General features: G+C 39.3%; 1 protein-coding gene across 7 annotated transcripts in view; it reads right to left on the minus strand.

Annotated features, from left to right (window-relative positions):
- Nucleotides 1–13373, minus strand: part of PMS1 (PMS1 homolog 1, mismatch repair system component) — a 130632-nt gene that overhangs the window by 116114 nt on the left and 1145 nt on the right. For 2 of the 7 annotated variants that reach the window (XM_023542752.2, XM_064286896.1), the window contains exon 2: nt 1228–1292. The exons of the other annotated variants lie outside the window; for them this stretch is intronic. In XM_023542752.2, coding sequence (XP_023398520.1) covers nt 1228–1237 — 10 coding nt within the window. In that variant the 5' untranslated portion in view covers nt 1238–1292. The remainder of the gene's footprint in view (nt 1–1227; nt 1293–13373) is intronic. 7 annotated transcript variants of the gene reach the window in all.

Here is a 13373-nt window from a genome sequence, read left to right on the forward strand (position 1 = left end):
ACTCTATGGGGCAGTTCTACTCTGTCCTATAGGGTCACTATGAGTCGGAATTGACTCGTCGGCACTGGGTTTGGTTTTTTGGGTTTTTTATTATAATGAGAGATTATTACATAAAGGAACGCTGGACATTCTTTTCTAGTACTAACAACTACTCTCTAATTACCTAATCCACATATTTAATTTTGGGGGTATCCACTTTTAAGAACAGCAGCTGCAAACAACTACCTCTCAATGGCTATTTGTGGCTCTTGAGGACTGAGAGGTATTCCTAATCAGGGCAGCAGCAGACAGGCCACTCCACTGTAAAATTCATACAAATTAGTGCTGTCACAAACACGAGGCATCCTCAATATTCTCCTCAACTGGCCTCAGATCTAAGGGTAAAGAGCTGTGCTGTCCAATGTGGTACCCACTACCCACATGGGGGTATTGTGCACTGGGAACGTTGCTAGTCCAAATTGAGATGTGCCAATGTACACAAGGTCTCAAAGACTTAGTAGGAAAAAAACGTAAAATCTCATTAATGTTTTATATTGGTTGCATGCTACAATGATACTTTGGATATATCCAATTACTTAAAATATATTATTAAAATTGGAGCCCTGGTAGTCCAGGGGTTAAGTATTAGGCTGCTAACCAAAAGGTCAGCAGTTCTAATCCACTAGCTGCTCCTTGGAAAGCCTATGGGGCAGTTCTACTCTGTCCTCTAGGGTCACTGAGTCAGAATTAACTCGACAACAATGTGTATAATGGGTATTATTAAAATTAATTTCATTTCTTAATCTTTTTTAATGTGACTATTACAAAAATATAAAATAATATATGTGGCTCACATTATAGTTCTATTGGACATCACTGGATACTGCTGTGATTAAAAGAGAAGGCTCTGAAATCACACTACTCTGGTTCTATACAAGCTCCTACACTTAGTAACTATTTAACTCTGGGAAAATTAACTTCTCTAAGCCTTAGTTACCTAGTCTATAAAATGTGGATAATAATGAGATCATGTGGTTGTGGTGAGAAGTAAATAAGATAATGCAAATAAAGAACTTAGAGTGACTGGTACATAAATGCTAAAAGATCCCCAGGTACTTAGACTAAATTGAGTTATTGAGTACCTCTACGAGTCGGAATCAAATTGATGGCAATGTGTTTCGTTTTTTTTTTTAAACTCTAAAATGAACAACTCCCCCATCCAACCCCCACCTCCAGGGGCTAACTTACGGCTGGACATCAGAGTAGGCTTGGGTCCAGGCAGTGTTCCACCTTAGTTTGAAAACCACAAGGATCTAAACAAAAACAGTGATCAATCAAGCTTTGGGGTTTAAGCCTAGCCTCAACTTAATCTTCACTGCTTCTGAGCAATCTTCTTATCAATCTTTTCATTTTTATCTAATTCTTTACAATCCCTTTTCCAAATTTTCTTTTTTCCCCCACATATCCCTAACTCCACCCCCAACTTCCTCATTCTTCTAGTTATCAAGATCAAGGCAATCCATAGCATGAACTCTATCTACACACACACTCTCTCACACACACACGCACGCGCGCGCGCGCACACACACACACACAACTTCCCCCACCCCACTCTGCCCTCCAGTTTCCTAAAATGTCTGCATGTCTACCCATAGTCTTCTCCTTCCCTCCAGTCTCAGGTCAACATCTTTTCTCCTAAGCTAACACTCTCACCTAGCGTCTTGAGCCACTCCCCCAACAGGCATCTGGTCTTGAAAGCATAAAAAATAAACCTTTCCCTCAACCCTACCACCCTAGTGATAATCTTTTTACTCCTTTCTTTAGGAGATCAAACTTAGAAAAGTTTTCTATATTCAGCATTATCAATTTCCTATCAACAACTCACCTTTAAAGCCCTTGCAAAATGGCTTATACCACAACCAATGTCAGGATTCTGTTCACGTAAAGTTTTGCTATAACCTCTTAAATCACAAATCCTTTTCTCAGTACCCATGTTCCTTGATCTCCCTGAAACAGGACCGATGATATTCTCTAATTCTTTATCTTTCCATCTATACTTCTTTGACCTCTTTGTGCCTTCTTCACTCACTTCCCAGAAATGTACCCAGCCTCTCTCCCCTCTTCTTAGATACCTTATCTACTCTCAAAGCTTCAGTTACAGAATAACACTTAAATCTATATCCTTGAGCCTGATCACTCTCTTCCCAAATTAAGACAGGCATTTCTAATAATCGGTGTTACTGATACCTCGAAATAAATATTTGTAAAACAGAACTTATCTTCCTGATCCTCCCCTCATGCCTTCCACTTGATTTTGCTACTTCTCTGAATAATACACTGTTCTCAAACACCAAGGTCAAAATCCTCAATACTCCTTTGCCAGCAATCTGCCCCGTTTGCACTTCTAAAAAACAAAACAATTTACTTCATCCTAATGCAATCGTACTTATCATTCTAGACCCAATTCCATTTGCATTATTCTTTCTGATCACTGAATCCAGGAATGATCCCTCCTCTCCCTACATTCCTAAAGCACTTGGCTTGGGTTACTCACAGGATGCTTATCACACTGTCCTAAATTGTACAACTTTTGAAGGCAGGAGATTATATATTATGGATCTCTGGATGCCACAAAGAACAATCATAGTACTTCATTCCTGGCAAGCACTTATTGAATATTTAATTAATGAATGACCACCAAAAATAATTTTATCAGTACTTTCCTTGTGCTCATGTAAACACTAGGAAAAGTGTCCCCTTCCCAGTAAGTCACCATTGCTGTAAAACTCTTTCCCTTTATTTTACTCTATTTGAAGGCCAAGCTATTGACCACTTTCCATCTAGTCACCCACGACAAAATCAGAAATCTTTTAGTCATCCCAGAAATTCTTTCTCCTTACTCTCTGCATCCTTCCACCTCGAACTGTCTATCCTACTATCCACTCATTTCTCAAACTAGTCATCTTCTCTCTAGACCTACAGTTAATGCCTGTTCAGCCTCCCTTTCTCCCCTGAACTACTGAAATAACCCACTAATTGATATTTGTCTCTAATCTTAACCACCTTTAAGGGTGCTATGCGGTTCTTTCTGAAATTTAAATTTCATCATGTTGCTATCCCACTTAAAATTTTATAAAGATTGCCATCTGCTAACCAAAGTCCAAACTCCCTAACAATTTCTGATCTCATCTCACTATTCCCCACATGCACGCTAGGCCAATCATGCTATATACCTGTCTCTCTTCCTGTGATGGAACTCACTCCTTCCTCAGTTCACACAGTTCTACCTCTCTACAGTGACTTCTAACCATTCCTTCGGATTCAGTTCAAGTATAACCTCTTCCCCCAAGCTTCTTTTCCCTTCTCCAACAGCACCTTTTCCCTATTTCTAACTCATTAAAGGGTATGTTAATTATTTGTTCATCTGTCCCTTCCTCCTGATACTAAGTTCTTTGAGGACAAGGATTTGATATTAATCACCTCTCTCTAGCACAGCCTCTGGCGTATGTTAAAAATTGAACTGTTATGTGTACCAAATGACCTCTTGTGGAGGGAGGATGGATTGATGTCAAGTTTACATGTCACAGCATAGAATGAGGATGTTAGGGTAGTCAGTCTTCCGTATCTGCTGAGAGGGAAACGAACACTCTGGAAACAATGCTCATGACCAGTATGTAAGTCAGTTAAGGATGACAGGTGTACCGAAAAAAGAAGCAGGTATCAAAGAACTCATAGACTTTAGAGAGAACACAAAGAAATCATTTAAAGAAAATAATAACGCCACCCAACTGTACTCATAGAACCAACAGAAGGCAAGATACATGTATATAGATGGCTAACATTTTAAGTTATTTTCTAAATGTTGCTGAAAGTTATTACAGCAATACAAATTTCAGACTTTTTTGTATACTTCCAAAGTAAAAGAAATTCAGTTTCAAAGATGGCTCCAAATAATCTAATCAAGATTTTTCCTCTTCATTTCCAAGTAAGAAGGGCAATTACTGGTATCTACATGGCGAAATGGTGAAGGCTAGCCTGTTAACAAGATCAGTGGTTTGAACTCACCAGCCACTCTGCAGGAGAAAAGACCTAGTGTTCTGCTCCTATAAGATTACCCCATCGCTGCTGAGTTGATACTGACTCACAGCAACTCTGTAAGACACAGTAGGACTGCCCCACAGGGATTCCAAAGCTGTAATCTTTATGGAAGCAGACTGCCACATCTTTATCCCAGAGTGGCTAGTGGGTTAGGAAACCCTATGGGGCAGTTCTACTCTGTCCTATAGGGTCTCTATGAGTCAGAATCCACTCCATGGCACACAACAAAATTTCCTCAGAATGTAATACAGGTACCTGTCTTCAGCTTATGATAAACCCAGAATAACAACAGCAAAAGTTGTGGTTAACTGAGAGCAGTTTACTTGAACACAGGGACAGATTACCCAATAAGCAAGGTAAGCACATGCTTAGGGTATCAATAAAACAGGAGCACCATCTGTCCAAAGCAAAGACCCACAGATGCCAAGCAGGCAGGACACAAGGAAAAGCAAATGCTGCAGTGAAAGGGAACTGGCAGGGCACTAAATGTAATGGATACCAGCTCCAGTGTGTAAAAGTGCTGGCCAGAAATAAAGTTCTCGCAAGGTCACAAAGGTGCCCAGGTGCAAGGTCGTTTAATCTGAGCCCCTACTGCTTCAACGCCTTTGTTGACATCTGTCTCCTACACTCCCCTCCCATGCAACTGGAACTTCTCATCTCGGCTAGTATGCTATTTCTTTCTGATAAACATGAGGTAGGGGTAGGTTGTCAAGTCTTAACTCTTGGTGCATTCATTCACCCAATATGCAACTGTATTCAACATAAGTGGTTACTGGGCAAGGATGGATTACATTAATAGATAACAGGTCTCTGATCCATTTTGAGAGAACAGGCTTGTACATCCACGTCTGCTGATCCAGCAACCCCAGCCAGGAGGGCCAGCAATATTCTTTGCCATGATACAAACACAAGGGTATGCTCTTGCACATGTCCTGGTAAACAACAAATAGGAACTCCAGTTCCAGATGATGCACAAAAGCAAGGGAACTAGAATAAGTCAACCACTGCAATGAATTCAATCAAGTTACTAAGACAGACTAGGAAGAAGGACCTGGCAGTCTACTTCTGAAAAGCATTAGCCAGTGAAAACCTTATGAATAGCAGCAGAACATTGATATAGTGCTGGAAGATGAGCCCCCCAGGTTGGAAGGCACTCAAAAGATAACTGGGGAAGAGCTGCCTCCTCAAAGTAGAGTCGACCTTAATGATATGGATGGAGTAAAGCTTTCGGGACCTTCATTTGCTGATGTGGCACAACTCAAAATGAGAAGAAACAGCTGCAAACATCCATTAATAATTGGAACCTGGAATGTACGAAATATGAATCTAGGAAAATTGGAAATCGTCAAAAATGAAATGGAACGCATAAACATCGATATCCTAGGCATTAGTGAGCTGAAATGGACTGGTATTGGCCATTCTGAATCAGACAACCATATAGTCTACTATGCTGAGAATGACACCTCGAAGAGGAATGGTGTTGCATTCATCGTCAAAAAGAACACTTCAAGATCTATCCTGAAGTACAACGCTGTCAGTGATAGGATAATATCCATACGCCTACAAAGAAGACCAGTTAATACGACTATTATTTAAATTTATGCACCAACCACTAGGGCCAAAGAGGAAGAAATAGAAGATTTTTATCAGCTGCTGCAGCCTGAAATTGATCAAACGTGCAATCAAAATGCATTGATAATTACTGGCGACTGGAATGCGAAAGTGGGAAACAAAGAAGGACCAGTAGTTGGAAAAGATGGCCTTGGTAACAGAAACAATGCTGGTGATCGAATGATAGAATTTTGCAAGACCAACGACTTCTTCATTGCAAATACCTTCTTTCACCAACATAAACGGCGACTATACACATGGTCCTCACCAGATGGAACACACAGAAATCAAACTGATTACATCTGTGGAAAGAGACAATGGAAAAGCTCAATATCATCAGTCAGAACAAGGCCAGGGGCCAACTGTGGAACAGACCATCAATTGCTCATATGCAAGTTCAAGCTGAAACTGAAGAAAATCAGAGCAAGTCCACGAGAACCAAAATATGACTTTGAGTATATCCCACCTGAATTTAGAGACCATCTCAAGAATAGATTTGATGCATTGAACACTAGTGACTGAAGACCAGACGAGTTGTAGAATGACATCAAGGACATCATCCATGAAGAAAGCAAGAGGTCAATGAAAAGACTGGAAAGAAAGAAAAGACCAAGATGGATGTTAGAGTAGACTCTGAAACTTGCTCTTGAGCATCAAGCAGCTAAAGCAAAAGGAAAAATCGATGAAGTAGAAGAACTGGAGATTTCAAAGGGCCTCTAGGGAAGACAAAGTAAAGTATTATAATGACATGTGCAAAGAGCTGGAGATGGAAAACCAAAAGGGAAGAACACGCTCGGCGTTTCTCAAGCTGAAAGAACGGAAGAAAAAATTCAAGCCTCGAGTTGCAATAGTGAAGGATTCCATGGGGAAAATATTAAACGACGCAGGAAGCATCAAAAGAAGATGGAAGGAACACACAGAGTCATTATACCAAAAAGAACTAGTCGATATTCAACCATTTCAAGAGATGGCATATGATCAGGAACCAATGGTACTGAAGGAAGAAGTCCAAGGTGCTCTGAAGGCATTGGTGAAAAACAAGACTCCAGGAATTGATGGAATATCAATTGAGATGTTTCAACAAACAGATGCAGCGCTGGAGGTGCTCACTCGTCTATGCCAAGAAATATGGAAGACAGCTTCCTGGCCAACTGACTGGAAGAGATCCATATTTATGTCTATTCCCAAGAAAGGTGATCCAACTGAATGTGGAAATTATAGAACAATTGCATTAATATCACACACAAGCAAAATTTTGCTGAAGATCATTCAAAAACGGCTGCAGCAGTATATCGCCAGGAACTGCCAGAAATTCAGGCCCGTTTCAGAAGAGGGTGTGGAACCAGGGATATCAATGCTGATATCAGATGGATCCTGGCTGAAAGCAAAGAATACCAGAAGGATGTTTACCTGTTGTTTCATTGACTATGCAAAGGCATTCGACTGTGTGGATCATAACAAACTATGGATAACGTTGCGAAGAATGGGAATTCCAGCACTTAATTGTGCTCATGAGGAACCTTTATATAGATCAAGAGGCAGTTGTTCAGACAGAACAAGGGGATACTGACTGGTTTAAAGTCAGGAGAGGCGTGCGTCAGGGTTATATTCTTTCACCATACCTATTCAATCCGTATGCTGAGATAATACGAGAAGCTGGACTATATGAAGAAGAATGGGGCATCAGGATTGGAGGAAGACTCATTAACAATCTGTGTTATGCAGATGACATAACTTTGCTTGCTGAAAGTGAAGAGGACTTGAAGCACTTACTAATGAAGATCAAAGACCACAGCCTTCAGTATGGATTACACCTCAACATAAAGAAAACAAAAATCCTCACAACTGGACCAATGAGCAACATCATGATAAACGAAGAAAAGACTGAAGTTGTCAAGGACTTCATTTTACTTGGATCCACAATCAACAGCCATGGAAGCAGCAGTCAAGAAATCAAAAGATGCATTGCGTTGGGTAAATCTGCTGCAAAGGACCTCTTCCAAGTGTTGAAGAGCAAAGGTGTCACCTTGAAGACTAAGGTGCGCCTGACCGAAGGCACAGTATTTTCATTCACCTCATATGCATGCGAAAGCTGGACAATGAATAAGGAAGACCGAAGAAGAGTAGACACCTTTGAATTGTGGTGTTGGTGAAGAATATTGAATATACCATGGACTGCCAAAACAACGAACAAATCTGTCTTGGAAGAAGTGTGGCCAGAATGCTCCTTAGAGGCAAGGATGGTGAGACTGGGTCTCACATACTTTGGACACGTTGTCAGGAGGGATCAGTCCCTGGAGAAGGACATCATGCTTGGCAGAGTACAGGGTCAGCAGCAAAGAGGAAGACCCTCAATGAGGTGGACTGACACAGTGGCTGCAACAATGAGCTCAAGCATAATAACTACTATAAGGATGGCTCAGGACTGGGCAGTGTTTCGTTCTACTGTGCAAAGGGTCTCTATGAGTCGGAACCGACTCAATGGCACCCAACAACAACAACAACTTTTTAACTGTACAGCATTTAGGTACAGCGTTACGTCCTAAGTTTTGTAAACAATAATATTTATAACTTTAAAATATGTTTTGTATACACATGGACACAATGCAGCATACATTCAATACAGTACTAACATAGTAAACATTCAAAAAATACTGAAAATATTAATATCTAACACAAAAAATTTGAATTTACATATCAAGTTTTGTTTTATATTGTATTGTGCTTGATATTACTCTACATGCTAATAAACGAGGTATTAGGCATACTAAAGGATGAAAAATTCAGTATTTATTTATTATGCAAAATGTTTCTGTTTTGCAACATAAGTGTGTTTCCAAATTCATCTTCCAAGAAAGGCAACAAAGGGCGTTTATCAGAACATTACATTTATTTTGTTATTTATGTATTGCCATGTAAGGAAACCGAACAATTCAAGGAAATAAATGAATACTTATATAACCAAAATTATGTAAATGTATTATATTTTCTATTTCTCTTCAGACTGACTTTAAGAAACTGACTGACACTGTTATGACTCACAAAACAAACCTGCTCGTTGAGAAGTGGTGCTATTGTTACATCAATTATGTACTTATCTCCAAATATGAGAGTTGAACAATTCCAAAAAGAAATAAAATGCATATTTTATAAATTTGGTATACAATAACAATTATATTTTCCTTTTCATTTCGAACCAATTAGGTATAACCTCACATTCAGTTCTCTCTTGTCAACCTCGTAAGAACATATCAGTGACACTATAGCTACGTGACTCGTGATGTATCTGGTCCTGTCCTGTGCAAAGCAAACCAAAACATGTCTTTAAATTAAAAATACCCTCGTATTTATACCATGCTCTTTGCGATTGCTCTCACACCAACGGGTATTAGCTGTAGTCCAATGAACTGTGAAGAAGCATCAAAGGACAAAAAGTGGGTGCTCAGTTTTTAAGTAATATTTCAAGATGAAAAACACTCCTGGAGATCTGAGAAGGGCCCACCGACAAGCATCGTACAACAAACAAATGAAATTATTTCCGAATTTCCTGTAAGTACTATTTCTTTTTGCCCTTCTCAGACATGAAGAACGAAATTACATGGTCCAAATAAATTTTTTTAATTCCTAATTTTGAAATTTAAATTTTTGTATTAACACCCAAATTTGCATGTAATTTTTTTCTAAATATTACTTGTTTTATAAATTCTACTTATTTTCAACTATTCAAATTTATTTAGTACAGTGAACCAAATTTAAGAAGTGACATAATTTTATATCCCGGTAAAATGAAACAGCAACAACTAAATGGAGTACAAAAATAAAAGCTCAAAAAACATAAAAAAAAAAAAAGGATTCATGAATCCCTAAAGACAATTTCAAAATAAATTTCCGTTTTAAAACGTAATGAATCAGAAGAGACTTCTTCCGTTGAATGCTCGAGTTTAATGGGTGCAAATCATCATACTAGTACTACTAGTGCTGAGATTACTAACAGCAATACGAATATAACAGAATCTGCTCCAAATTCTGTGTCCATTCCTTCCCTGGCGGTATAGTGGTTAAGTGCTACGGCTGCTAACCAAAGGATCAGCAGTTTGAATCTGCCAGGCACTCCTTGGAAATCCTATGGGGCAGTTCTACCGTCCTATAGGGTCACTATAGGGTCGCTAAGAGTCGGAATCAACTTGACAGCACTGGGTTTGGTTTGGTTTTTCCTTGTTCTAGGAAAAAATTTAATAATAGTGTAGAAAGTGAACTACTTTAGAGATTGAAACTGCTGAATCTGCAGACCCCATAAATAACAGAAATACAGATCCTGCTTTGTGGAATAATTTTTCTTCTAATGATGTAAATTATTAGATTGAAACACGGCCAAGTGATTGTCAACATCAGAGTGCACCGTTTGAAAATTTGTGTCGGAAATTTCTGGATGGTAAACAAACAAGGGTCTGTAGCTAGAATATTTTTCTAGGGTGCAAAATGGTGAAATTATAATAAGGAGTGGCTAGTGCATTATCCATCAGTTGGCTCTGTACATTGTTTTGTATACTGCAAACCATTCAGTTCTAAATCACTTAACTCCCAATTTGATATGGATGGATTTTGTAATTGGCACAACTTGAATATGATCGATAAACAAGAGAACAGTTAAATTCACAGAGACTGTATGCTGCCATATTTAAACCAAAAGACATGGTTCTGGTTTAACTCATGAACTGGAAACATAAATTAATGACCAATGTCAACACTGGAAAGCTGTTTTGCAATGCACTGTTGCTGTCCTTATAACAATGGCTGAATGTGGACTATCTTTTCGAGGAAAAAATTAAGTGTCTGAGTCCCCAAAAAATGGAAATTTTTGAGGTTACTTGAACTTGTTGCTCAGTTTGATCTATTTTTAGCATGTAAAATCTCAAAATATGGTAACACAGGAAAGAGCAACCTATCATGTATACCTAAAACAATGTGTGAATAAACTTAATAAGTGATAAACTTCAGTCAACTATTTTCAGTGAAATAAGTACAACTCGATATTTCAGGCTGTCTGCAGATTCCACTCATTACCTTTCTCAGACAGATCAGCTAAATATTGTTTTAAGATATGTATCTCCAACAGATGGAAAACGTGTCAAGCAATTTAACACACTTACTAGCTTAAGAAGCCACATCAGTTAAGAAATTGCAGCTCGAGTACTTCACTATTTGTGAAGTTCCCAAGATAAGATTTTTCTAAAGTGCGGAGGCCAGCTCTACGACAATGCTGCCAATGCTAGGGCATCATAAAGGCATGCAACAGAAATTTTTAGGACGTAATGAATATTCCATTTTCATACCGTGTGCTGCGCATTCACTTAGTCTTGGTAAGACACAGGGCAGTAGACTACTTACTGCCTGAAAGCATTTTTTTTGCTGCCTCTACTCACTGATGACCCAAACCTACTGCCGTCAAGTCGATTCCGACTCACGGCAACCCTACACGACAGTGCAGAAATGCCCCGTAGGGTTTCCAAGGAGCACCTGGCAGATCCGAACTGCCAACTCTTTGGTTAGCAGCCTGAAATCTTTACTGTGCTTCCAGGGCTCCCTACTCACCAATGGGCAATTCTTAAAACATATTTAGGCAATGATCAACTCTTAAATGTCTTTGTAATACATACTGGGAAGTGCATGTTATAGTAACGACTGCAATCCTGGAATTATACATTCAGACTCTAGATGTCCTAGAAAATATTACTGAATACCAAAAGAGAAGCTGAAAACATTGCCAATAAAATGCAAACACTAGAGTATGTATTTATGTTGGTTATGTGGAATAATCACCACTTGTCTGTCAGTTTGTTGTACTGTGGTTGCTTGCACGTTGCTGTGATGCTGGAAGCTATGCCACTGGTATTTCAAATACCAGCAAGGTCAGCCATGGTGGACAGGTTTCAGCAGAAATTCCAAACCAAGACAGACTAAGAAGAAGGACCAGAGACCTACTTCCAAAAAACTGGACTGTGCAAACCTTACAAATAGTCAGTCTTCCTTTATAGGTTTTCCATCTGTTGGAGATACATTACCTTAAAACAATACTTAGCTGATCTGTATAGAAAGATAAGAAGTCTACAGACACACTGAATATTGAGCTATACTTATTTCACTGAAAATAGTTGATCTAACTTTTACCACTTACTAAGATTAATTCTACTAAGTTTTAGACACATATGATAGGTTGCCCTTTTCTGTGTTACCAGGAATAACATATTGCAGGATTTTCATCAGACGGGTCAAGCTCTCTAACATTCAGAAGTAAATTTAAAGATATGCACAGATCTCTACCAGTCATTAAAATTTACATAATTTAAGAGATGATTTTGAAAAATTTGAAAACACAACAGAATATTGCCAAATACTGATTATCATGCAGTTCACTGTCACAGAAGCATTAGAAAGAAACACGTAAATGATGGAAGTACTCCAGAAGTATCCTTCAATGCCAGAGATCAATTTCACATAAACACATACTGACACACTTTTCATTTAATCATTTATAAGTATAGCATTTATTACGAAACTAGCGTCAAAATTGCAGTATGAGCTGTTTAAAGCAAAACTGGTGAAAGTCAGTTTTTTTGTTGTGGAACATCAACAGAATTTAACACTGATTACTGAAATAACAGTTCACTGACTCACTTCCTTCATTGCAGAATATGTGCAATATTCTTTTTTGTAGAAAATGTGGTATATAGTAAAAAATCTTAATACTCTGCATTCGCTAAAAATTTTATAACCCAATTCCTCTCATTCCGCTAAAGTGGCATACACCACTATCGCATTCAATCACTGACAGTCACTCAGGTGCGATGGATTGCTTTTGTGTGACTGGGCATGACTGATTGATAGGGTAACTGTGGCCCAATCAACTGAATGGCTGTGTTTTTTTTTTTGTTTTAAAAGGATTGGTCAGTTTTGCCATCCCACTAGGCTTGAAATGAGTCACCCCAGAGGTGGAAAAGAGAGGATCTCTCCATCACCAAGGAAGAACAGCTAGAAGCCAGCACGTCCTTCGGACCAGTGATCCCTGTGCTGAGAAGCTCCTGGAACCAAGAGACAGAGAGAGAGCTGTAACATTGAAGGCAGCGAGAAGCAGCAGCAGATGCCTGGCAGGAGACAGCATGGTGGGCTTCCTGGCCCATGGAGTGAGAAAGCTGAGTGCCTTTGGGCAGAGGTGCGGGCCAGGGAGAGGCTTTCCTGTGAGCACAGCTGGGAAGAAGCTGTCCTATTGGAAGAACTGTATCCTGAGCCTGAATTGTAACCTGTTACTTCCCTAATAAATCCCATAATCATGAGTATTATCTGTCAGTTCTGTGTGGCCATTGCAATGAATTATCAAACCCTGGAGAAAAGTACAGTGTGCCATGGGAGGGGCAATTAGTGTCAGAATTGATAAAGATGGCTGAGAGAGGAGGCATGTCTGACCTCTGCCTCACAGGAATTCTTGGGCTGTTGCTCTTGATTTTCCTTCCCCCTTGTGAAGTTAATGGAGGTCAGACACCACCCCCAAGTCATTGTTACAGCCGCATTCAAAAAGAAGTTACATCACGGGAAACTAAGACACATACATATATATGTACTCGTTTATACATCGGAGCCCTGGTGGCACAAGGCTTGGCTGTTAACCAAAAGGGCGGCAGTTTAAATCC

This window comes from Loxodonta africana, chromosome 6 (assembly GCF_030014295.1).
Source record: "Loxodonta africana isolate mLoxAfr1 chromosome 6, mLoxAfr1.hap2, whole genome shotgun sequence".
Classification (NCBI taxonomy): domain Eukaryota; kingdom Metazoa; phylum Chordata; class Mammalia; order Proboscidea; family Elephantidae; genus Loxodonta; species Loxodonta africana.